The sequence below is a fragment of the Nycticebus coucang genome, chromosome 1 (genome assembly GCF_027406575.1).
Source record: "Nycticebus coucang isolate mNycCou1 chromosome 1, mNycCou1.pri, whole genome shotgun sequence".
In the NCBI taxonomy this organism is placed as follows: domain Eukaryota; kingdom Metazoa; phylum Chordata; class Mammalia; order Primates; family Lorisidae; genus Nycticebus; species Nycticebus coucang.
In genome coordinates this window covers 27654393-27677213 of record NC_069780.1, presented here as the reverse complement: position 1 = coordinate 27677213, position 22821 = coordinate 27654393, and the positions used below count along the sequence as shown (strand labels likewise).

Sequence of the window (22821 nt, the reverse complement as noted above, 5' to 3'; positions counted from 1 at the left end):
TATTTAATTGTATGTTTTCCACAAACTACATCAAGTCTTTGTAGACTAGAGTATGAACACAAGTGTCCACACACACCTCTAAAATCAGCTGTGCCCAGAAAAGCAGCTTGCACTTAAGCAGCATACAAAACACTTTTTATGAATTATGTTGACCTGAATTAATCTAACCTGTTTTTATATCCTCCAAAATAAGATTGATAGAAATACTTTCACCCCTTTCCATAAGTTTGAGTATCCTGGTCCTTGTTAGAGCTGTACTCTTGGTCTGTTCGTAATAGTTATTGTATTTCTTTTCACAGCTTTGTCTGCCAGGGGTGGGGCTTGTGGACCATTGAAAGGTTTTGAAAGCTATGAGTCATATTGCCGAAGGCAGAACTTTTGAGGCAGAGTATTTATGTGAAGGCACAACATGCTGTTATTAACAGCAGAAGAAACTGAGTATCAGTCGGAAAGAGTCCCTGATTACAGAAATACAGAACCAAGAGAAAGACAGGATGGGCACTGCAGGAAAAGTAAGCTGAATATCTTTCTCTTCATCATCATGGTCTAATGATGTGGGGTTGATTCTCAGAACTTTGGATCCATTAAAATAATTAAGTAGTTGGGGATAATTCTTGAGGAATGAAATGCCTATCAAGCAGGAAATGCTGGATGAAGCATTTCAGAGAATACCAGCAGAGGCAGGCTTAAGTGGAGAACAGGGAAAGACACTGGAGGAAAATAGAGATGTGCTTTATACTGGCATTACGACTGATCCAAACTCAGGATAGCAGAATGTTTCCATAAGGAGACCTCAGCAATCTTAGTAGCACACATTATGTTCCTGTCTATAGTTCAAAACCTCAAAGCCAACTGTTAAAAAAAAGTTTCCTTCTGTTGACTATGAAAAATGCTAATTCTGGGTTGCAAAGTAGACAAGAAAGTATCATGCTTTTAAAACTTTAAACTTCTTAATGATATAGTTTCTATAAAAATATAAGTTTAAAAAAATTTAAAACAAGAGTACATTATAAAGTATATTATTCTTTAAAAATAACAGAGTCAGCAGAGTTGATATTAACTTCAGAAATAACTTTCATTTATTTAAATTTGCAAGTAAATCAGCGTAGTTCTTCCTTTCACATGGGCACACAATTGCTTCAAGTGTTAGATGTTTTTGTTTGTTTTGTTCTTATTTAAACACTTTGCATTTAGCCAACCTTAAGGTTTTTAGGAAAATAAAGATAACATTTGGAGTCATCTTTATCAAATCAAGAGGCCCTAAAACTTGAAATGATTTTTCTTAGAATTAAATAAAAATAGAATGAAAGCATTCTACTTTGAGTCAGACATTCAGCAAAACCAGATTACTTGGGGAATTAATTTTACACTACAGAAGCTAGCAACTCTACCCAGGGATATTAATGAACCTTAAAGTTGGAAGAAATCTGAAAAATGTGCAGCTTTAGGTGCATGCATCAGGTCTAGTTATGCTGTCTATGCAAAGCGGATGTCCAGCCATGGTGAGAATATTTCTAGTGGTGGGGAACTCAGTAGCCTCAACTTTTCAATTATAATTAATGACTCAGTATATAACATATAAAGAGCATACAAGCTTTATAGAGATAATAGTGTGGCTACATAGGGTTATGTATTTCCCAAATTCCTTTAGTGTTCTGGTGTAGCTCATGAAAGAAGAGGTCCCCTTTAATTGGAGATTACATTTTTTTTTCTGTATAATAAATGTTTCGTTTTTCGCTAGATAAGTAAATAATAATTGTTGCCAGTTTGGTAGAGCCATAACAGAAATTTATTTTCTCATAGATCTGGAGTCTAGAATTCTAAGATCAGGTGTCAGCATGGTTGGGTTTTTGGAGTGTAGATGGCCTTCTCTCTGTGTCTTCACATGTCCTTTCCTTTGTATGGTATCTGTGTTCTAATCTCCTCTTCTTATAAAGACAAGTCATATTGGATTAAGTCACACCACCTATAATTCCTAGGATGAGCCACCTTATCTCCAAATAGTCACCTTCCGAAGTACTGAAGATTAGGACTTCAACACATAAATTTGGAGAGGGACACAATTCAGCCCATAACAAAGACCATCCTAGAACATTTGGAAAATCAGAAAATATGAGAGAAAAATATCAACCATAATCTTACATCCCCAAACTACAATTAACTAAACTTTTGTTTGTATTTCCCTCTATACATTTCTCAACTCATCTTTATTTATTTATTTTTTTAATAGACAGAGTCTCACTATGTCACCCTGGGTAGAGTGCTCTGGCACCACAGCTCACAGCAGCCTCAAACTCTTGGGCTTAAGCAATTCTCTTGCCTCAGCCTTGCAAGTAGCTGGGACTACAGGCAACCACCACAACACCCAGCTATTTTTTTGTTGTAGTTGTCATTGTTGTTTAGCAGGCCCAAGCTGGGTACAAACCCGCCCCGATTTATGTGGCCAGCACCCTAACCATTGAGCTATGGGCACCAAGCCTCAACCCATCTTTTATGTGGCTGTTCTCACATAATCTGTATTTTATCCTATTTTCCAACTTAACATTAAGTATTTTCTCAATTTATTACAAACAATTTATAAACATTTTAGTGTCTAATTCCAATTTCTGTATTTTCCACAATTTATTTCATCACTTCTCTATTATTGTTTACACATTTTCTTCTATAAATAAGGCTTGGATGACCTCTTACATATTAATATTTTTCTGAGATTAGCATTTTCTCAAGGTAGATTTTGTAAATGGAATTATAGGATGAAAATGTCACAACATAGGGCAGCGCCTGTAGCTCAGTGGGTAAGGCGCTGGCCACGTACACTGAAGCTGGTGGATTCAAACCCAGCCCAGGCCTGCTAAAACAACAATGACAACTGCAACAACAACAACAGCAACAAAAATAGCCAGGTGCTGTGGTGGGCACCTGTACTCCCAGCTTACTTGGGAGGCTGAGGCAAGAGAATTGCTTAAGCCCAAAGAGTTTGAGGTTGCTGTGAGCTGTGACGCCATAGCACTCTACCAAGGGTGACATAGTGAGACTGTGCCTCAAAAAAAAAAAAAAAAAAGAAAGAAAGAAAAAGAAAAACTCACAACAACCTTAGGTATTATGTTGTACCCTGGAAATTACTTTCTAAAGAGGTCAGCATTAATGAGATGGCCTATTTTACTACCCTTGTGACAATATCTATGTATTCTCATTAATAAAAAGTCATTATTGACTTAAGATGCAGACAATTGTATTTCATTGTCTTTATTAAAAAAAACAAAAAACCCTTTTTATGATTGTGTAGAATAAACACTTCACAATCTGTTCATTAACCTGTTGTGTTCCTCCCTACATCCTCTACTCGTCAAGTTGTAGGTGGGAAGGGGCAGGAGTGTTAGGAATGGAAGTCTCAGAGCTTTCCTTATAAATTTGATTAAGCATTGTGTATATCAAACATGGCAACTTTTATCATTCTTGCTTTGAGTATTTTTCCTTGGAGAGTAGTTGATTTTAATCTGGAAAATTTACTCATTGTTTTTCAACACAAAATTTTTGTTCTTAGCATCTGCTTCCTTTATGACCTTTTTCTACCATGTTAGGCTTAAAAGTTCCTCCATGCACCTTATGATTAATACTTACATTTTCATTGATTGGTAAAATAGTTTGATTGTAAAAGTAAATCTTAGCTATAAATCTACCTGCAATATGTTTTAGAATGTGTGTGGGAGGTTTCTAACTTCAACAGTGGGTAAAATTACATTGTGACCCCTACCATTTTCAGTAGCAAGGCAGAGGGTGAATATTAAGTTGAGTTACTGATGCCTTTCAGCCACCCATCTGTTTCCAAGATATCGTTTCTCACATTTAACCTCTTTGCAAAAGAATAATTTAGCCATCTGCAGGAGCTCTCTAGGAGTGTTGCATCAGCTGATAACATGAGGAATACCTCATCTATACAAATTAACTAAAATATTTTTAGGAGTCCTGGACAGATTTGCGAGTAAGAAAATGGAAAGAGTTTCTCTCTCACTTATTCCCTCTCTTTCACTCTCTCTCATTCTCACTGTCTTTCTCTGTCAGAAGCCAATAATCTTAGTGATAGAAACCATTTAATTGAATAACTCCAGCAAAACTAGTTGAACTGGAGGTCAGTCACTCCACAGCTAATTCCCATTTCTATGAGATGAGAAGCTTTATCTTCCCATCTTATTAAGACCTACCCAATGCAAAAACTGGATTCAGTGCAAAAGGCATGGAGAGATGCAAAAACACAGACTCAGTCATCCAGGAGCTACAGTCACAGTCCACATACTCCCCGACCTTCATGGTTCTCTTTGTCACTTACCACATCAACTGTCTCATTTCTTCACCATTGCTGTGTGATTTATTTAGCAATTCAATACAAATTTGTGGTTTGTGAGTTAATGATACACCAATGGAAGTTTTCTTAGTCTATTGCATCTGAAATTGTAGCAAAATAATCTAGATTATAGGAATAATATGTGAATATCAGCAAGAAGAAAAAAAATCAGTGGGCTGGGAGAAGCATAGCTCAGATCTAGTCCAGCCCTGCTTTCCATGTGCTATGGGACCATGGATCAATCATTCATCTCTTTGGGCTGCATTTCTTATGCATCAAAGTCTTATACAAGATGGTCTAGAAGGCTTACAGCTCTAGTGTTTAGGAAAATCATTCTGGGAAAATTAGAATATTATACGTATTCTTCTGTCCATGTTAATATTGTTTGAGGAGTCTATATATGAAGACATAATTAGGACCCATTATAACCCTTCCGACCTCTTAGGTTATTAAATGCAAAGCAGCTGTGCTGTGGGAACAGAAGAAACCCTTCTCCATTGAGGAAGTTGAAGTTGCCCCACCAAAGGCTAAAGAAGTTCGCATTAAGGTAAGAAAGAGCCTTGGAGTACACGAGTCTAAAATGTCTCCCCATCTATATTGTGTACATCACTGTTGTGTGGTTAAATTTTTAAATAAGGAGATGTTTCCAAAATTTAAGGTATTAACGCTCTCTCTGGTTATTATTCTTAAGGATTTGGAAATGCAGGATGTGAAATTAGTGAGTTCATTATCCATTAAAAAACCAGCCATGCTAATTTGCTTTGCTAAATTCATTTGTTGAATTTTTATTGATGTAGTGTCTGATAAAAAATGGTTAATAATTATGACTAATAAATTCTTTTAAAACCTTCTGGGAGTCCGATTGTATTCAGATCACTTTTCACAAAGAAAAAGGGATTCATTTGTGTCTGGAGAACTCACAACTTCCTGGAGTATACCGCCCCCAGTCCTTTGGACAGAGATTAACCTTTACTTTGGACACCAGTGTTGAGTGGGCATTTCTTCCCATCTTTCTTTGACCCTCTCCTCTTATCTAAGCATTGCAGTAAGATTTTGCTCCTCAATTCCTTCTTGCACACCATTCCCTCTGCACTTCATTAAGAAAGTCCCAGGAGGGCCTAGCTACAAAAATCTACTTTTAGGCAATCACACGGTAACACCTGTATTCTGACTCCCTCACAAGCTCACCAGTTTACTACAGAAAGGTACCAAGATTCAACATAGGGCAAGAAGCAGCAATATTGTAAGTTTCTTGAAGAAAAAGATCTTATCAAATTGTTAATTTTAGGCTTCTAAAAGTCAACTCTGTTACTGTTGATCATCATATTAAGTAAACAATTATAATTTCTTCAAGAACAAGTTAATTATTCTCCCAGCAATAAAATGACCGTTTGATGATTGGTCTAGTGTTTCTGTCTCTGAACACAGATTTTGGCCTCAGGAATCTGTCGCACAGATGACCATGTGATAAAAGGAGCAATGGTGTCTAAGTTTCCAGTAATTGTGGGACATGAAGCAACAGGGGTTGTAGAGAGCATTGGAGAAGGAGTCACTACGGTGAAACCAGGTATATGGATGTCAAGTCACAAGTTTGAAATAAGTGGTCTTTGACTATCTGTCAAAAGAAATGCACATGCTAGGAATTATTATAATGATCTTTATCATAGTTTCAGGAGATGAAAGCATAAAAAGAGAATGGATTGTACTGAGGGATATGTAATTTGGCAAAATCTCAACCTTCAGTGAACAAATTTTATGGTGTTTATAAACCTTAGGCTACTTTCAAGAAATTTTTACATGTTGTATGGGCTCAGTTCACGCTTATTTATTTCGTATTTTAACTTTAATGAACAGCACCTTATATCATGATGTTTTTCCTGCAGGTGACAAAGTCATCCCTCTCTTCCTGCCGCAGTGTAGACAGTGCAATGCTTGCCTCAGCCCAGAAGGCAACCTGTGCGTTCGGAGCGAGTAGGTTTCAGTCCCTTTTACTCTGGTGTCATTCAAATTCTTCCTGGGCTAATTTTTGAATTGAATTGACTAATACGTGTGTTTGGTGTATCAAACAGTGTCACTGGTCGTGGAGTACTAGCCGATGGTACTACCAGGTTTACCTGCAAGGGCAAGCCGGTCTATCACTTCATGAACACCAGCACGTTTACCGAGTACACGGTGGTGGATGAATCTTCCGTTGCCAAGATCCACGATGCCGCTCCTCCTGAGAAAGTCTGTTTAATCGGCTGCGGATTTTCCACTGGATACGGGGCTGCTGTTAAAACTGGCAAGGTCAGAAACAGAGTGGGCTGATTTCCTTCCCTCATTTGTTTTTAAATGATTTTCTCAGAATCCTTTTAAATGATTTTCTCAGAATCCTGAAGATGGGGAGAACAAAAGGTTTTGAAAACATATCTCCTCTTCAGGCTGTTTCTACACAACACCACATCAACTGAAGAAAATGAAAAGTTCGGGCTAGAGATTTTATTTCTAAAAAACTAGAAACAAAATTTCAGATTTTTATCTTGATTTTTGTTTGCTCCACATCTCCTTCCTGTTCAATTTCTAACATTTAGATTTGCATCAAAATTTAATCTTTCTTCATTCACAAAATAAGTATCAACGTTTGTGTGTGAGTTTGCTACAGCTGCTACAGAGAAGGAGCGCGTCTAAGCAGTTTAAACAACAGGTACTTACTGTCTCACTGTTCTGGAGACCAAAGGTTCAAAGTCAAGGGGTCGGTCGGTAGAGCTGGTTTCTCCTGGGGCTGTCAGGGAAGGATCTACTCAAACCCCTTCTCCTTGGCTTATCTTGGCTGTCTTTCTCCCGTGTCTCTGCCTATGTCCTCATGTTAACTTGGTTACCTCTGAAAAGACCCTATCTCCAAAGAAAGTCAGATTCTGAGGTTTGGGGAGTAAAAAATTCAACATACAAATTTTGAAGGGGACATAGCAGCTGACAAATAATCTGAAAAGAAGACTGAGGTTTTTTTGTTGGGGGGAGAGTTTATTTATTTTGAGGCAGGTTCTCACTCTTGTCTCCTAGGGTAGAGTGCAGTGGAATCATCACATCACAGCTCACTGCAACCTCAAACTTCTAAGCTCAAACAATCCTCCTGCCTCAGCCTCCTGAGTAGCTGGGACTGTGGACATGTGCCACTGTGCCCAGCTAACTGAATGAGTTTGTTTCTTTTTGTCTTTTTTTTTTGGAGACAGAGTCTCATTATGTTGCCCTCAGTAGAGTGCTGTTGCATCACAGCTCACAGCAACCTCAAACTCTTGGGCTTAAGAGATTCTCTTGCCTCAGCCTCCCAAGTAGGTGGGACTACGGGTGCCCACCACAACTCCCAGCTATTTTTTGGTTGCAGTTGTCATTGTTGTTTAGCAGGCCTGGGCCAGGCTCGAACCTGCCAGCCTTGGTGTATGTGGCTGGCACCCTACTCACTGAGCATAGGTGCCACCCTGAATGAGTTTTTAAAAGTAAATATTTCAAACAAATTTTTGGATTGCCCTTATGGAATCACTGAAGGAAGTAGAATATGTTAATTACCACTTGGTTCTAAATTTCCTTGACAAAATCCCAGACATAGAATATTCCTTCCAGGGTATCCTTGATGCTTTTCATGAAGAATTTTCTGCCAATATGGAGGTGGAAGGAAAGATGGGGACATTGGATCTAGTTGTACATTATTCTTTGTCAATTTTTTAGTGTACTGATGTATTGGCATCATATTAGTATGTGGTTAATATGCTACTTACCAAGATATTTGCCAAAAAGATATAATATTTTTTCCTGGAAGCCATGTCTTAATCATGCCTGTAATCCTACTGAGTTGGATGATTGCTTGAGCTCTAGAGTTCAAGACTAGCCTGAACAAGAATAGGACCTAGCTCTACTAAAAATAGAAAAATTAGCCAAGCGCTGTGGTGGGCACCTATAGTCCTATCTACTCAGGAGGCTGAAGCAAGAGGATCGCTTGAGCCCAAGAGTTTGAGGTTGCTATGAGTTAGGCTGATGCCATGGCACTTTACCCAGGGCCACAGAGTGAGACTCTGTCTCAAAAAAAAGAAAGAAAAAGAAAAATTATTTGAATGAACATACTTTTTTGTGTTTGACTATGTAAAAATAGGCTGAACTTTCAATAGTGGGAAAGTCAAGTCCCCCAAAACTCCCCTTATTTTTAATAATTTGCTTTAAGGATTCAGAAACAAAAATGGTTATACTTATGATTATGGTTTCTTAACATAGAAGATTACAAATTAAAATCAGCAAAGGAAAAGACTTACCGGGTCATGTTCAGGAGAGGTCAAGCATGGGCTTCTGGCTATCTTCTCCAGTAGAATGGCATGACAGTGTGTAATTCTCCCAGCAAGGATTTATTACAACACACGCCAAGTGTTGTCAACCAGGGAAGTGCATTTAAGCTTTGTATCCAGAATTTTTGTTGGGAGTCATTCAAGTAGATATGTAGTACCCAACACAACTCCAGCTCCACAAGAGGTCAAGGTAATAGCTCAAAGCTACAGGCATCTGAAAATAGGCATTCACCATACATCACATTGTTAGCATAAATTATCTGGCATAGGCCAAGGTCTCAGTTATTCAAAGACCGTCCTAACATACAGGAGTTCAAGGCCTCAGCATTTATCCCCCAAGAAGCTGGTTAAGAGTCAGTCTTAAAGTCCTTTGTTTTTAAAGGAGGAATATAGATTTTTATTAAGGAATACTAAGGGATCATTGCAATGAAATAAAACAATAGTAAAAAGTAGAACCTCACTATATTTTAAAATAATAATTTGGCCAACTCATTGTACATACTAATTCCTAGTTCTCCTTCCTTAGAACAGGTTGATCAGGAAAAGGGGGGAAGTTTGGGGGGGGGTTACATCTGAAATTAACAGAAACTGATGCTTTCATCTACTGGAAGTCTCAGAGGTAGAGTGACAGGAGGGTCAAAACTATCACTTCACAAATAGGCGACTCAGATGTAGGGAGAAGTCTACTGTGGCAGTCTCAGTTAGAAAGATCCCCCTTTGGACTCACCAATAAAGCTTTCTAATGACACAATAGAGAAGGCTAACTGAGGTCTCGGGAGACAGAGCAGGATCAGAAGCTTTTGAATCTACATTGTAAGACCTAAAACTCAACCATCAACAAAGTATTCCACCTCAAATCTAGGCAATAAAACAGGCAAATAAACTAGGATAACAGGCAGGTGAGTTTCTGGCAAAAGATGAGTTTGTCAAATAGATGTATAAACAGCTGCATGATACTTAAGAAAATGACTGCACCAACGTGGACACTCCAAAAGCCAGAACTGAGCGGAGGGATTAGGATGCCAAGGCTGAAATGAAAACTCACAGCAAGTGACTTTACAAAAATCTCTGCAGGCCTCTGTCAATCTCCACCTAAAGGTGCAGACATATCAAAACACGTGCTTCCATATACAAACACAGACTATGTCCTCAGGTAATTCCTAGAAAGGAGGACCAAGCCAGCCAACTAGGAGGTCTGCAAACAGACCTCGCCCACCATAAGCCTTTGCCCTGAAAAAAGGAAAGAAAGTATCACATTAAGGAAGACAGACCCTCTTCTGTGGGTTTCCCTGTGCTCAGCTCTCCCTGCTGCCTGATGTAAAAGTGGATTAGTGTTCTTCTGGCAGGAATGTAACTTGTGGCTAGAATCCTCTTTAATATAGCATGGTAAAGGGTAAAGATCCCAAAATTGATTTAACCACATTTCCCTCCTAGAGCTACACATTCATCACCTAATTGTCACATGGAGTTTGGACTTCAGTGAAAAACAAATTTATTTACAAGCAACTCAAGAGTTATGATTATTTAGAAAACGTTACTGAGACCAAACTTAAAACAGATTTAGCATGTCTTTGCAGAGTAGCAATCATAGAGATCTTTAATGTTTACTTAATTCTGCTATGAGGTTATAGCAGGTTGTGGGTGATGGCCAAGAAGGTGGCAAAAGTTTCCGAAACAAAGGCCTGAAGGCGTGAGCCTTTCTGAGCGGTTTTCATCTACCTAGCACAGACCATTTGGTTGTGGCAAATACTCCTTTTTGATTCTCAGGTCTTCCATTGTTTCTAGCCCTCTCTGCGGCATATCATCAGAATGAATGATCTGGTCCTAGCTGACATCATGGATGTTGTTTTTGTTTGTTAAAAAAAAAATTTGAATTTTGTTTGTGACACTAGAGGTTCTTTGCAGGTTTCGCTTTTTAACTCTACTGCTGATATTCACAGGAACATTTCTCTCCACAGGTCACACCTGGTTCTACTTGTGTTGTCTTTGGCCTGGGAGGAGTTGGCCTGTCTGTCATCATGGGCTGTAAATCAGCTGGTGCTTCCAGGATCATTGGGATTGACCTCAACAAAGACAAATTTGAGAAAGCCATGGCTGTCGGAGCCACCGAGTGCATCAGCCCCAAGGACTCTACCAAGCCCATCAGTGAGGTGCTGTCAGAAATGACAGGGAACAATGTGAGCTACACCTTTGAAGTTATTGGGCGTCTTGACACTATGGTAAGAGGCAGAATTTGGGCAGCTGCAACATGCTTAAATTATTAGACATGTGCAAAGTAAAGTTTATTTCCATGGTTTGATCACTAATCACCCATGGAATAGATGTGTATCAGGCAATCACATGGCAATTTTGCCTAAAAATGTCAAAATCTTAAGAGCAGGTCCACCTGACCAACTTAAGTACCATATCCTACCATTCTCAGATGACTAGAGGGCAAGGGACTCACTCGGTATTCTTTTTTGAGGGTTATCTCCCTTGTATATGAGAATTTCTTGGCACAGGTGGTTCTAACTCTTTCACTTCAGTAAAGCAAGCATCACAAGGTGACTCCCTGAGGAAATAAGGAAGACATGCCAGAGAAAGGGGAGATTCCAAATATTCTAGTCTCTTCGCCTGAATCTATGATATGGCCAACTTCTCACTCTTCACACCTGAGCTTTCTTTTCCTCCCTCTGAGCTCCCTTAGAATATGAATTCTAAGTGCAACTTTCTAAACATGCCTTCTTTATGGCAGCACCAGACCCCCACTCAGGTCTGCAAAACCAATATAGCAACTCTAGCATTAGAACACTTTGGGCTGGGAAAGGGAAAGGAGACTTGGAAAAATAGGACAAAACTGATTTTGCTCAAGATTGAGTAGCACATTAAATTCACTTGAGGGCAGCACCCATGGCTCACTGGGTAGGGCACAGACCCCATATACCGAGGGTGATGGGTTTGAACCCACCCCAGCCAAACTGTAACAGAAAAATAGCCAGACATGACGGGCGCCTATGGTCCCAGCTACTCGAGAGGCTGAGGCAAGAGACTGTCCTAAGCCCAGGAGTTGGAGATTACTCTGAGCTGTGATGCCATCACGCACTCTACTGAGGGTGAGAAAGTGGGACTCTGTCTCTAAAAAAGAAAAATAAATAAATAAATAAATAAATTCACTTGAATGTTTTTGGTGATTTAGGAGTAGGTGGTCATTAATTTACTACTATTGCCGTGGTAATCACCCTTTCCTATGAATCGCTTATAATTATTCCATAGCAATAACTAGCATTTTGGATTATATGTTTATGGAGAAATGTGCAATATTGGTTATCTTATATAGGGACTATTGATTACCAGATGATACTTGGATCAACACTGATGCCTGAAAAATGTCAGCATCTATTACTACAATCTAGCAAGTATTTAAAACATTAGTAATAAATAACTAATAATGAGTAGACTAAAGACCAGAAAATGTAGTCTCAGAACTGGTAAGAAAAAGAATTCCTTCTTCCAAATTTTGGTATGTTACTTAATTTTTAAACTAAAAAAACCATGTCGATTGGTTTGGTATACTTAATCAAATTGAATTTGGTTCAAATGACTTCCTAGGGCTTACCTAAAGTGGTGATGTTGGTATGACAATATCACCAGATTTCTCTGTTTCGGTCCATGGTACAATGAAAATGCCACAAATACTGCATTAAGTATTGCCTTCTGCCTAAAAGGGAAAAGTTTGTAGTAGCTTAATTAAGAACTAATGTTGTATTGAGAAGTTTTTAAAGCTAGAAAAAAAAAAAGCAGTCTAATTTAATCTCATGTCTTATAAACTGAGCCAGCTACAGGATCTGCTATAGTGTGTAGGTCATTTCTGAGCACACGTGATCTACAAGAAACATATGAACCAAATAATCACCTTCCTTTTTAATTCAGGTTGATGCCCTGGCGTCCTGCCATATGAACTATGGCACCAGCGTGGTGGTAGGCGCTCCTCCATCAGCCAAGATGCTCACCTTTGACCCAATGCTGCTTTTCACAGGACGCACGTGGAAGGGATGCGTCTTTGGAGGTGAGAACAGCACAGCCTCTGGACTGTGCGTGGTGACTTTCACTCTGTTGCTTGGCAAGGGAGAGAAGCCCATTGCCTCATCACATCTCCCTAACAAGTCTTTTTACCAAGCATGTGTATGAAGTGATCTAAAATGAAACTGTAACCACAATAATATAAAAGATAATTATCCACTGCTTACATTGATCGAGGGCTAATATTGGTGGGCAGTTTTGATACTTGCTTGCAGCTCCAGGTTCCCGAATGCCTATGTAAGAGGCAGAAGTGGTGTTTCCTTGGGATGATTTATGTGGCAGGAAGTTCTGATTTAATCCATTCATCTTAATACACACAAGGATGCACATGAAAACAGAATTCATTCATTTCCCAGTACCACTGGCAGAACTTTTGGACCCAAAAAATAAACAAACAAAAAGGGATTGTCACATTTTACAGGAACAGTTCAGATTCACACAGGAATGACTGGAATTACTGCTCATCCATCACTATTGCTTTAGTAAAGGCAGAGCCAAAGTCACTCTCCCCTGGGCAGGTGACACAGTGAATCCTTTTATCTCTCTCTTTGGTGGGTCTCTTTTTCTAGCAACTTCATCTAGAATTGTACTAGGTACCTTGGTGGCATTTTCCATATTAGAGTCTGCCATGTACAACAAAAGAAAATAGTAACCATTCAAGTATTTGTTGAGTCTACTCTTTAAGAGTACAAAAAGGAATAAATGACTGTTCTTGAATCAGAAGTATATAATTTAGTGAAGAATGCAAAAACAGGTATAAAGGAAATAATTTAAAAATAAATGTAGCTATAAATATTATAAAACAAATCATAAAAAGAGTTATGTAGTATTTATATGTTGAAAGTTTTACATAAATGTGTTAATTTTATTTCTCAGTAACTATCTGAGGGAGCTGCTCCTGAAAACTGAAACTGAGATTGGAACTATTCAGTCCTTTGTCCCTAAAGCTCACAAGTTGAGAGTTGGAGTTTAGAACTGGTCCCTCGGAGGCCAAAGCTCATCCTCTTTCCTCAGCATTATTTCAAGCATTAAAGCAAGAGGATGGTTGGTATGGAGGAGGTTTTTTTTAAAAAAAGAAGAGTTCTTGGAGTAAATAAAACTTGAATTGAGGAACAATTATACTCAGAGGTATAAGTGGAGTTTCTTCACTTCAACTGTTTTTGTGATGTAGAGATTGTGGATTATTCAGGGATAGAAGTAAAATTCAATTATTCAACAAATATTTTGTGAGCTGAGTGCCAGGCATCACTCCAGGAGCTGGGAATCTAGCAGAGCTAAACCTACCAAGTCCCTGCTCTAGGGAAGTCTGAGACCCCTCTCGTTTTATAGTGGAGAGACGGACAGTAAAGTGCTCAATGCAGAGTGCAGCATCTGGTGACAAGTGCAAAGGGGAAACACGGGTAGTCTGGGAGGGTCAGGGAGTACGGAGAGGAAGAATATTCTGTGAAGTTCAGGCATGGCCTCTCTGATAAGGTGGCATCTGAGCAAAAGCATAAAGGAAATGAGCTTTTCAGAAAGCTTGGGAAAGAATATTCCAGGGAGAGGGTATAGTAAATGCCAATGAGTGTTGGCAAGTGAGGACTGAGCAGGCCAGCTCGTCTACAGCAGTGTGAGGACAGAGGAACAGCAGCAGCTGGGGTCAGAGGGCCAGATCCTGTGGGGCCTTTTGGCCATTACAGGGTTTTAGGATTTTATTCTGAGTGAGAAAAGAAGGAGGCTTTTGAGGGAGGTATGTCCTGATGTGACTTGCATTTTAACAATATTCTGCTGGGAATATTCTAGACGGGGACAAAGGACACATGCAGGTGACTTGTATGCTTCTGAGAATCATCTGATATGGGGACAGGTAATAATGCGGGAGAGAGACAAATAGACCATAACACAATGTGAGGATTTCTTAGTGAAGTCTAAGGAGAAAATGTGTGCTTACTTACAGGTTGGAAAAGCAGAGACGATGTCCCAAAGCTAGTGACTGATTTTATGGCAAAGAAATTTGACCTGGACCAGTTGATAACTCATGTTTTACCTTTTACAAAAATCAATGAAGGATTTGAACTGCTCTATTCAGGTCAAAGGTATCTTTTTTTTTTTTTTTTTAAAGGTGATCTTGTCTCTTCTCTACAGGCTACTTTTTAAATGTAGTACTTATAAGTGTGCCTGTTTCCTTCATATTTCTTTTGATTTAATCTAACCAGATTAATATAGGTGGTGGTTACTTCTTCTTCAGACTTCCTAATCAATGTCCTAAAATCCTGTGGACTTGGTGGGCTTTCTTTTTTTGTTGTTGTTGTTAGATTTATTTCACCTTTACTATTTTAATTTTATCATGAATCTGATAGCTTTTTCAATAATACTGTAAAATTTCTTTATTTTTAAGTTTTCAAAGTGCTTTTTCAAGTATACATCCTTCTGCTTCTTGTGGATATTGGTTTTGTTATTTTTAGATGAAGAAACTAAGGTTGTGAGGGGTAAATAAATAACTTGTCAGACCTTCTCAGAGCAGCACCAGGACCCAGACTCGGTGCAAAGCCCATGCCCCTCGCAGCACACGCCAAACTTCTCTGACAGAGCTTGGCAAGCTCCAGTAAACATGGCTTTTCCAGTCACTGCTCCTGTCACTTCTGGGGCTAAGCAAAGCAGAGGTGGAGTAGGAAGGATTTGCTCAAACTTCAACTCCAACATCTGCTCATGGAGGTCTGGAACAGCATTCAAAGAGGCTGTCTGCAAGATGAGATGGGCTTTTATTCATTGAGGATATACATATTTATTGAGCATCTACTATGTGTTAAGGATTTGGGTTTTATTAGTAAAAGGAAATGTACCTTAACCTGAGATCCACATTTTCACGAGTTTTTCACCTGTTTATTCAGTGTTATGTCTTGTCTCTACATCTGGTCTTACCTACAGGGTCATCATGTGATGAACATAACATTTAAATTACTTTTAAGCAAGTCAACAGAGAGTTTCTTTCAGAGAAACTGTCACAACCACCCACTACTCCTATATTGAGATAAGCAAAACTGATAGCTTAGTGTGGCCTGCTTGGAAAATAATTACTAGTTGTTTTCTAACGAGACATAAATTCTGCTCTCTGGCTGTCAGGAATTTTGCCTCAAATATCACCTTAGCTCAGTGAATTCCAAAATAACCTTTATAAACCTAAACTCTTTAATTTTTATTTACTTCCTGCACAACTCCATTTGAATTCCCCACGTCCATCAACTTCACTCAAAATAATTCTTCCAGCGGTACATTTTATCTCAGTAAATAATGTCACTTATTCCACCTTTACAGAGAGGCCACAGCATGTTGTCTTTTTTTTTGTCATGCTTGCTCACCACATAGAAACTGAGGCTAAACCCAGATGATGCAACCTCTAGTTTCATTTCCAGCCATTCTCCCTCTCATAACCCATGATCCTTGCCTCTGTTCAGTCACATCATCTCTGATCTGGATGCACGGTAGCCTTATGACAGCTTTTCTAGGCTCTGTGTTTTACCATTCCAGTCAGTCTTGTACTAAGCTGCCAGGCTCAACTCACTCCAAAATGACAATGCCTCAGCGTGCTTTTTGTTCAATAATACCTTCATTAATTTATCTGGTAGTTCAACAACCAAACATTTAGCAGCTACACTACCAGCCTGTGCACTAGGCTCTGGGGCTACAGAGAGGTAAGCAGATCTCATCTGCATGTGGGATCTCTCCGCCACCTAGGTGTCCGAGCACATTGGATTGCCCTCTTCCTGCTCCCACCTGCCCAGGCTCATTCATGATGCTTCCAGAATCAGCTCAGATACTCTCATCAGAGATGTACAAGAAAGAAAATAGGTGAAGACTTCAAGCCCAAAGGATTTCTACTCACAGAACTGACCCAAAGTTTCTATGGCTGACCAAAAGGGCAATTGTTTAAACTATTCTTGTTCGTAAAATATGAAAGCCACTCACTGAAAACTCTTTGTACATTTCAGCATTCGAACGATCCTGACATTTTGAGATCCTAACTTCCAGGAGGTCCGTGTTGTGTGCTGGTGATCTGGAGCGTCCATGTCTGTAGTTCCCTCCTCTGAAATCATGGATCTGTCTCACAATACAAGTGCAAGGAGACTATTTGGTGAAGCTACAGAACCTTCATGTTTATGCACCTTTCTAAACACATAGAGTCTTATGAGCACTTGGGAATTAACACGGGGATTCATAGCAATATTTAAAAACTTCATTTATCGTTTATTAGACTATAAATTACATATTTGAAAACACAAATACTTGGATTTCTATATTGAAACAGAGATGTCCTTAAAAGAGTTTTAACTAGCTCCTACCACTTAAAACTGATTAGCATAGAAAGATATAGTAATTGTATTTCTTTTTTTTTTTTTAGTAGTAATTGTATTTCTAAAGCATATTCATTTAACACATTGTAAATTTTTTTTATTTGAATGGAAGTTTTCAAAAACACTTGTTATACATTAACTCGGATTAAGTTTTGAAATCAGCTCATTGCATGTACATTGCTCAATTAGATTAAGAAAGAAATGGGGTTATTTAACAGAAGGGCATATTTTTCAATGATTAACTCTAAGAATTATCATTACATACCGTGGTGAAACTGAAAAAGTATATTACTAGCAATCATGAGGCCAATTACCAAACCACCTTAATATTTCAGAAAATATGCCTTTTTATAATACGACTTAAATATAAAAGTGCAGCTAGAATCACATTGTAGTATTTACCATAATGTTCCCTCGGATTAAGTAGAATTACAAGGCTCTAAGTCCTTATTTAGTATTTAGCAATGACTCCATTTCATAAAAATTGCTTTCAGTCTGGTACAAGTGCACTGGCAGATCTCTATGTATCTGTAACATGTTAAAATTTTTAATAAAATTAAATTCTTTACAAAAGGTTTCGTGGTGATATATTTTAATTGAAAAGAGCAATTTTATTTTGGGCTTTTCTTGATTATGGGTAAAGTGTTAATATACCTAAAAATCATATTAAATACTTCATGAGAAAAATAAGAGGTTAAGTGGTCAAAGCAAAAAATGAGGATTTAAAACCAAGAACATAATGTAGATTGGAGAATCCTGCTTGGGTAGGTAGGTTGCAAAATGTCCAGGTCATTAGGAGCCACTTTTACATGATGGTCACAGCCCAATAAAAATAGATCCATGGAGTAAAAGTTCTCTTTTCTTTTACAAGTTTGTCAATCTAAAAAAACAGCTGAAATGACTGAAAAGTATAAAGAATTTCTTTGTGAACTAGCTTCATCATCAGCTAGGTTTAGCTATGGCTGTACTCTGAGCCTTCTGTATATAGTCAGTTTATAAGAAGGAATATGTATAGACACACATACACACAAACATGAGGAAACATAACGTCTTCACCTAAGAAGCATTTATAGACATTATTCCCATCCATCCATTAGCAATGTCTGTAGCTCAGATCTCAGAATCTTCCCCCCCAAAAGCATTTTAACAAGGAAAATATGTAAAAAGTGAATTAATTCCCCAATGTCTCTTGCCTCAAATTTTGAAAAACATGGTAAATAAGAATATCAAGAGTTATGTACAAATACTGTTATGTCAAAAGAAATAAATCCAAGGAATAAACACATAAATATGCTCAGATCACAGTCTCTACAGTGAAATCCACTGTATTCCTAGAACTTCTTACAGATTATATTTTTATAAATACATTGTATATGTAAAATTTTAAATACACATTTAATATTTTTTATAAAATTTTGTAGAATCTTTCTTCACTTTAGAGCTTGTCCTGTCCAAATAGACAACAGAAAGATCCTCTGCTGTCTTGCCCAGGGGAAACATGTCTATGCATAGCTTTTTGAGTCATTAGAAAATGCTAGTTCTCAGAAATCAGGAAATTGGTCATTTTTACATATTTTTCATTTCTTATCAATGTAGCTACAAAACATCATAAAACTGAGTTCTTGAATGTTAAAGGTTAAATGAGTAGGAAATAGATAGAAAAATGTTAAAGGAAATATCTAGTTTCTCATTTGAAGAATAATCTAGACTTTTAATCCCTTAAATCATGTTTGAAGCATATTCATTCACTAAGCTTTATTTTATTTTATTATTTTATTTCATTTTATTTATTTATTTTTTTGAGACAGAGTTCCAAGCTGTTTCCCTGGGTAGAGTGCCCGGGCGTCACAGCTCACAGGAATCCCAAATTCCCAGGCTTAAGCGATTCTCCTGCCTCAGCCTCCCAAGCAGTTGGGACCACAGGTGCCTGCCACAATGCCTGGCCACTTTTGTTGTTGTTGTTGTTACAGTTGTCATTGTTGCCCCAGCTGGCCCAGGCCGGTCTGAACCCGCCAGCCTCGGTGTATGTAGTTGGCTCCCCACCCACTGAGCCACAGGCACCGCCCCACTAAGCTTTTTTTTTCCCTGCCACTTCAGCTGTCTCAAGCAATAAGCTGAGTATTAGATATACAGTGAAGAAAAAAATCAGATGTGTTCTCTGCTCTTTTATAGCAGATAATCTAGTAAGAGAAAGAGATGCATTTAATAAGCAGTAAATAAATGTGCAAACTTATTACTTAAATTTTTGATAAGTGCTACACGTTGTTCTATGCTAGAGGGGAAAAAAGGGACTTTTCAGCTTTCTATAAGGTGCCCTCTATAAGGTTACCTCTGAGAAAGGTAAATTTAAACTCACATAGGAGGATGAGCTAGAGCCAGACCTTTGAAGAAAGGGCCAAAATTCTCTCAAGTGAAGGAACAATATGCCCAAAGACCAGTAATTTGGGAAAAAGTCATCACACACTATCAGCAACTCTAATAAGGCCCATGTGGCTGGTGTTTGTCTCCAGATGTTAATGTTTAGGTTCATGAAGGAGAAAAAGGTTAATTCCTTATGGAGATTTTTATATCTTTACTGACCTCAATAATCAGTTCCTCACATACTTCTCCAGAAAAGAATGTGCTTTAATCATTATAAGATTGACATGAAATGATTTTAGCTTAGAGGGAAAAAAAGACTGTATAGAGATGATAGCTTTCTCAGGAGTACCCCTCCCCTATGACCTCCACACCAGTCTCTGCAAAAGTTCCTTCCACCAGCCATTTATTTCTTGTTTCCCAGCCCTCTTTACACCTAAAGTTGTTTATCTTCCTATGTAGTAACTAACCAAGGCCTCACAAATGAGTGTATCATATTCATCCTCTTCATGCACTTTTATTTGCTCATCTTTTTGCTCCTCATCCTCTCACAAAGTTGGAATCCCTTCGTTAAGGAGAGTGAAATTCCTGTTACCCAGGCAAACTGCCTTAAATTCTAGTAATTGTTTTCGCTATGCTTCTGGTATTGCCAGTCACCCCACAGGCTGCAGAGAGGTGACTGAGGCCTTCCTCAAAAGTCCAGTTCATTTCACATGTAAAGTTCCAGAAGATAAGGCATGCGCTCCAAGTTCCTTCTTAAATCAGTACCTAGTAGAACATTCTGTACTCAGTGGACACTAAGCAAACATTCTTGGCTGATTCAACAATTGGATTAAAAGGATTATACATTTAAGGCTGTGTCAACTGTCCAACCCAGTAAATACACCATCATCTTAGCCAAAAAAAGTGAGTGAAGTAGCAAGGCTTATTCTTGGCAATGGCTCTTTCGGGTAGTCAAATAAATTTTAAATTTAGACTTATTTTTCTCCGCTTTGAGTGAGCGAGAACCTCGCTTCAGATTTAAATCAACATTTTAATTAAAAACAATGTTTGATTAATATAATTCAGTTCAGGGGTAGAGGGAAGTGGAGGGGGGGAGGGGAGGGCATTTGGCAGAAGGAGGGAGGGTATAAGGTGGGATCTCACCTAATGTGCACATTGTGAGGGTGTATAACACGCCCCCTGGGTGAGGGGCTCTTCTACAAATGGAACTTTACCCTGGAAAAGAAAAATGTAACCTAAAAATTGTACCCTCATATTAATTGAAAAAAAATTTTTTTGGAAAAAAAAAACCCCTCAAAAAAAATGTTTGTTTGAATTTGCGATTTAACATGTAAAAAATAGATATGGCGTTCAAATACGTGACCTGGTTGTTTGTACCCTCACATTAACCTGAAATTAAAATAAATAAATAAATAATAGATGTGGTGTTTTAACTTGAGAAGCATAAATTTTAAGGCAAAAGTTTTGCAAAGAACCATGTACTTACGTAACTTCCTGGCATGTGACAAATGTGGTACTATTTATTTTTGCAAAACAAATGTACCTGTCAAAAAATAAATGACCTGCAAATATTCTACTCTGATCACAAATTACAACTTCATTTGAAAGCGTGATGTGGTGGCCTGATTCAGGAGGCATGAGTTTGATACTGGTTCCACCTCTAACTAAAACTCTTAGCATGTTTTTTCTGAGGGCCCATCTAACTCTCTCAAAGGCTCTCATGAAGGTTCTTGAAATAGTCATAACTTGTTTTCTCTCTACTTCTGAAAAGAAAACTGAGGAGTGTCTCCATAGGAAAGAGGTGTCAAGCACTTTCAATTCACTGCTTCAAAACAGCAGATCCATCTAGCACCTTCCTCAGGAAACTGGAATCAGAAAGTCTCCCCAGGAAGCCATAGAATGTTCTGGGAAGCACTCAAAGGAGTCAGCTTGATAGAGGACTAAACATACCAGAAAAAAACTGAGAGTACTGGGTTCCAGAACTGCAGCCCAAGTACTGCAGGAGGCTCTAGTCAATCCCTACCTACTTACAGGATCCTTGACATTACAGAATTTTATCCTAATTTGGACTGCTGCCCCTCACAGGCATCCTCAAACTACGGCCCCTCGGGCCACATGAGGCGGTGTGATTGTATTTGTTCCTGTTTTGATTTTTTACTTCAAAATAAGATATGTGCAGCGTGCATAGGAATTTGTTCATAGTTTTGTTTTTTTTTTAAACTATAGTCCTGCCCTCCAACAGTCTGAGGGACAGTGAACTGGCCCCCTGTTTAAAAAGTTTGAGGACCCCTAAAACATTGTAATGTTAAGTCATTTATTTTCTAAGGCAATTTCTCCACACTCTGAGGTTTGTCTTGTTTAAAAAATATTCAGTCTCATCTTTTTTTTTTTTTTTTTTGAGACAGAGTGTCACTATTTTGCCCTCAGTAGATTGCAGTGGCGTCACAGCTCACAGCAACCTCAAACTCTTGGGCTTAAGTGATTCTTTTGCCTCAGCCTCCCAAGTAGCTGAGACTATAGGCACCTGCCACAATGCCCAGCCATTTTGTTGTTGTTGTTGTCATTGTTGTTTAGCAGGCCTGGGCCAGGGTTGAACCCAGCAGCCCCTGTGTATGTGGCCGGCATCCTGATCATTGCTTTATTATGTGTTTAAACCATCAGAAATATTTCATATTACCTGGGTTATTTCTCTAATTGTAAGGAAGGTGAAATGAAGAACCTGGGCTGCTTCTCAACTTTTTTTTTTTTCCTTTCACACCCTATTTTCTTTTTTTTTATTATTATTTATTTATTTTTATTAAATCATAGCTGTGTACATTAGTATGATCATGGGGCACCATACACTTGGTTCATAGATCGTTTGACACATTTTCATCACACTAGTTAACATAGCTTTTGTAGCATTTTCTTAGTTATTTTGCTAAGACCTTTACATTCCACATTTACTAGGATTCACATATACCCTTGTAAGATTTGGGTATCTTGGTTGGAGCTCCTTAGTCCTAGCTACCAGACCGAGGACTTTCATACAGGACACCAGGCCTATTCCTTAGGTGCCAGTGCCTTAGGTGATGTTTATAGTAGAGTAACAGTAGAGTCCCTAAAAGGGAAAACACCTAATCATTCAATTAAATGGTACCTATTACAAGATTATTGACTTCTGAAAGAGAGAAAAGGAGAGAGAAAAAAAACAGAAACTCTTTCAGTCTTCCTAACCCCAAATCTGTCTAGTACTCATATAAAATATTTTAATTAATTTGTCCTGATACAAATGAGTTATACATTACCCCATCTTTCTTGTCAACCAATGTAACACCCCTAGAAAGATGCTTTTAATGGTTAAATGACTCTTTTGCAAGGAAACTAAACGTGAGAAATGATATGCCAGAAACATGTGGGTGGCATTTTCCTTAACCAA

General features: G+C 38.4%; 1 protein-coding gene and 1 long non-coding RNA gene across 6 annotated transcripts in view; one reads left to right on the top strand and one right to left on the bottom strand.

Annotated features, from left to right (window-relative positions):
• Positions 1-305: 305 nt before the first annotated feature.
• ADH7 (alcohol dehydrogenase 7 (class IV), mu or sigma polypeptide) lies at positions 306-17620 on the top strand. Its single transcript, XM_053554915.1, has 9 exons — positions 306-512; positions 4788-4889; positions 5771-5909; positions 6226-6313; positions 6412-6628; positions 10611-10871; positions 12562-12697; positions 14648-14786; positions 16680-17620. Exons 1-9 carry the CDS (start codon positions 495-497, stop codon positions 16702-16704), a joined length of 1125 nt encoding a protein of 374 aa, XP_053410890.1. The 5' UTR covers positions 306-494; the 3' UTR covers positions 16705-17620.
• LOC128561215 (uncharacterized) overlaps positions 1063-22821 on the bottom strand; it is a 183486-nt gene continuing 161727 nt past the window's right edge. Inside the window, exons 1-8 of one of the 5 annotated variants that reach the window (XR_008373226.1) lie at positions 12879-14640; positions 12248-12349; positions 9698-9882; positions 8623-8866; positions 7034-7213; positions 6457-6690; positions 4328-4443; positions 1063-2086 (exon numbers count right to left, since the gene is read on the bottom strand). This is a non-coding gene — a long non-coding RNA (uncharacterized LOC128561215). Of the gene's footprint in view, positions 2087-4327; positions 4444-6456; positions 6691-7033; positions 7214-8622; positions 8867-9697; positions 9883-12247; positions 12350-12878; positions 14641-22821 lie in introns of those variants that run through there. The other 4 variants (XR_008373236.1, XR_008373224.1, XR_008373234.1 and 1 more) reach the window with 4 other exon arrangements.

Bases quoted from the DNA above. Each gene is read 5' to 3' on its own strand.
- ADH7 (XM_053554915.1), top strand. The intron at 5,910-6,225 runs GTATATGGATGT...TTTTTCCTGCAG, and splicing joins AGTCACTACGGTGAAACCAG to GTGACAAAGTCATCCCTCTC. The intron at 6,629-10,610 runs GTCAGAAACAGA...TTCTCTCCACAG, and splicing joins CTGCTGTTAAAACTGGCAAG to GTCACACCTGGTTCTACTTG.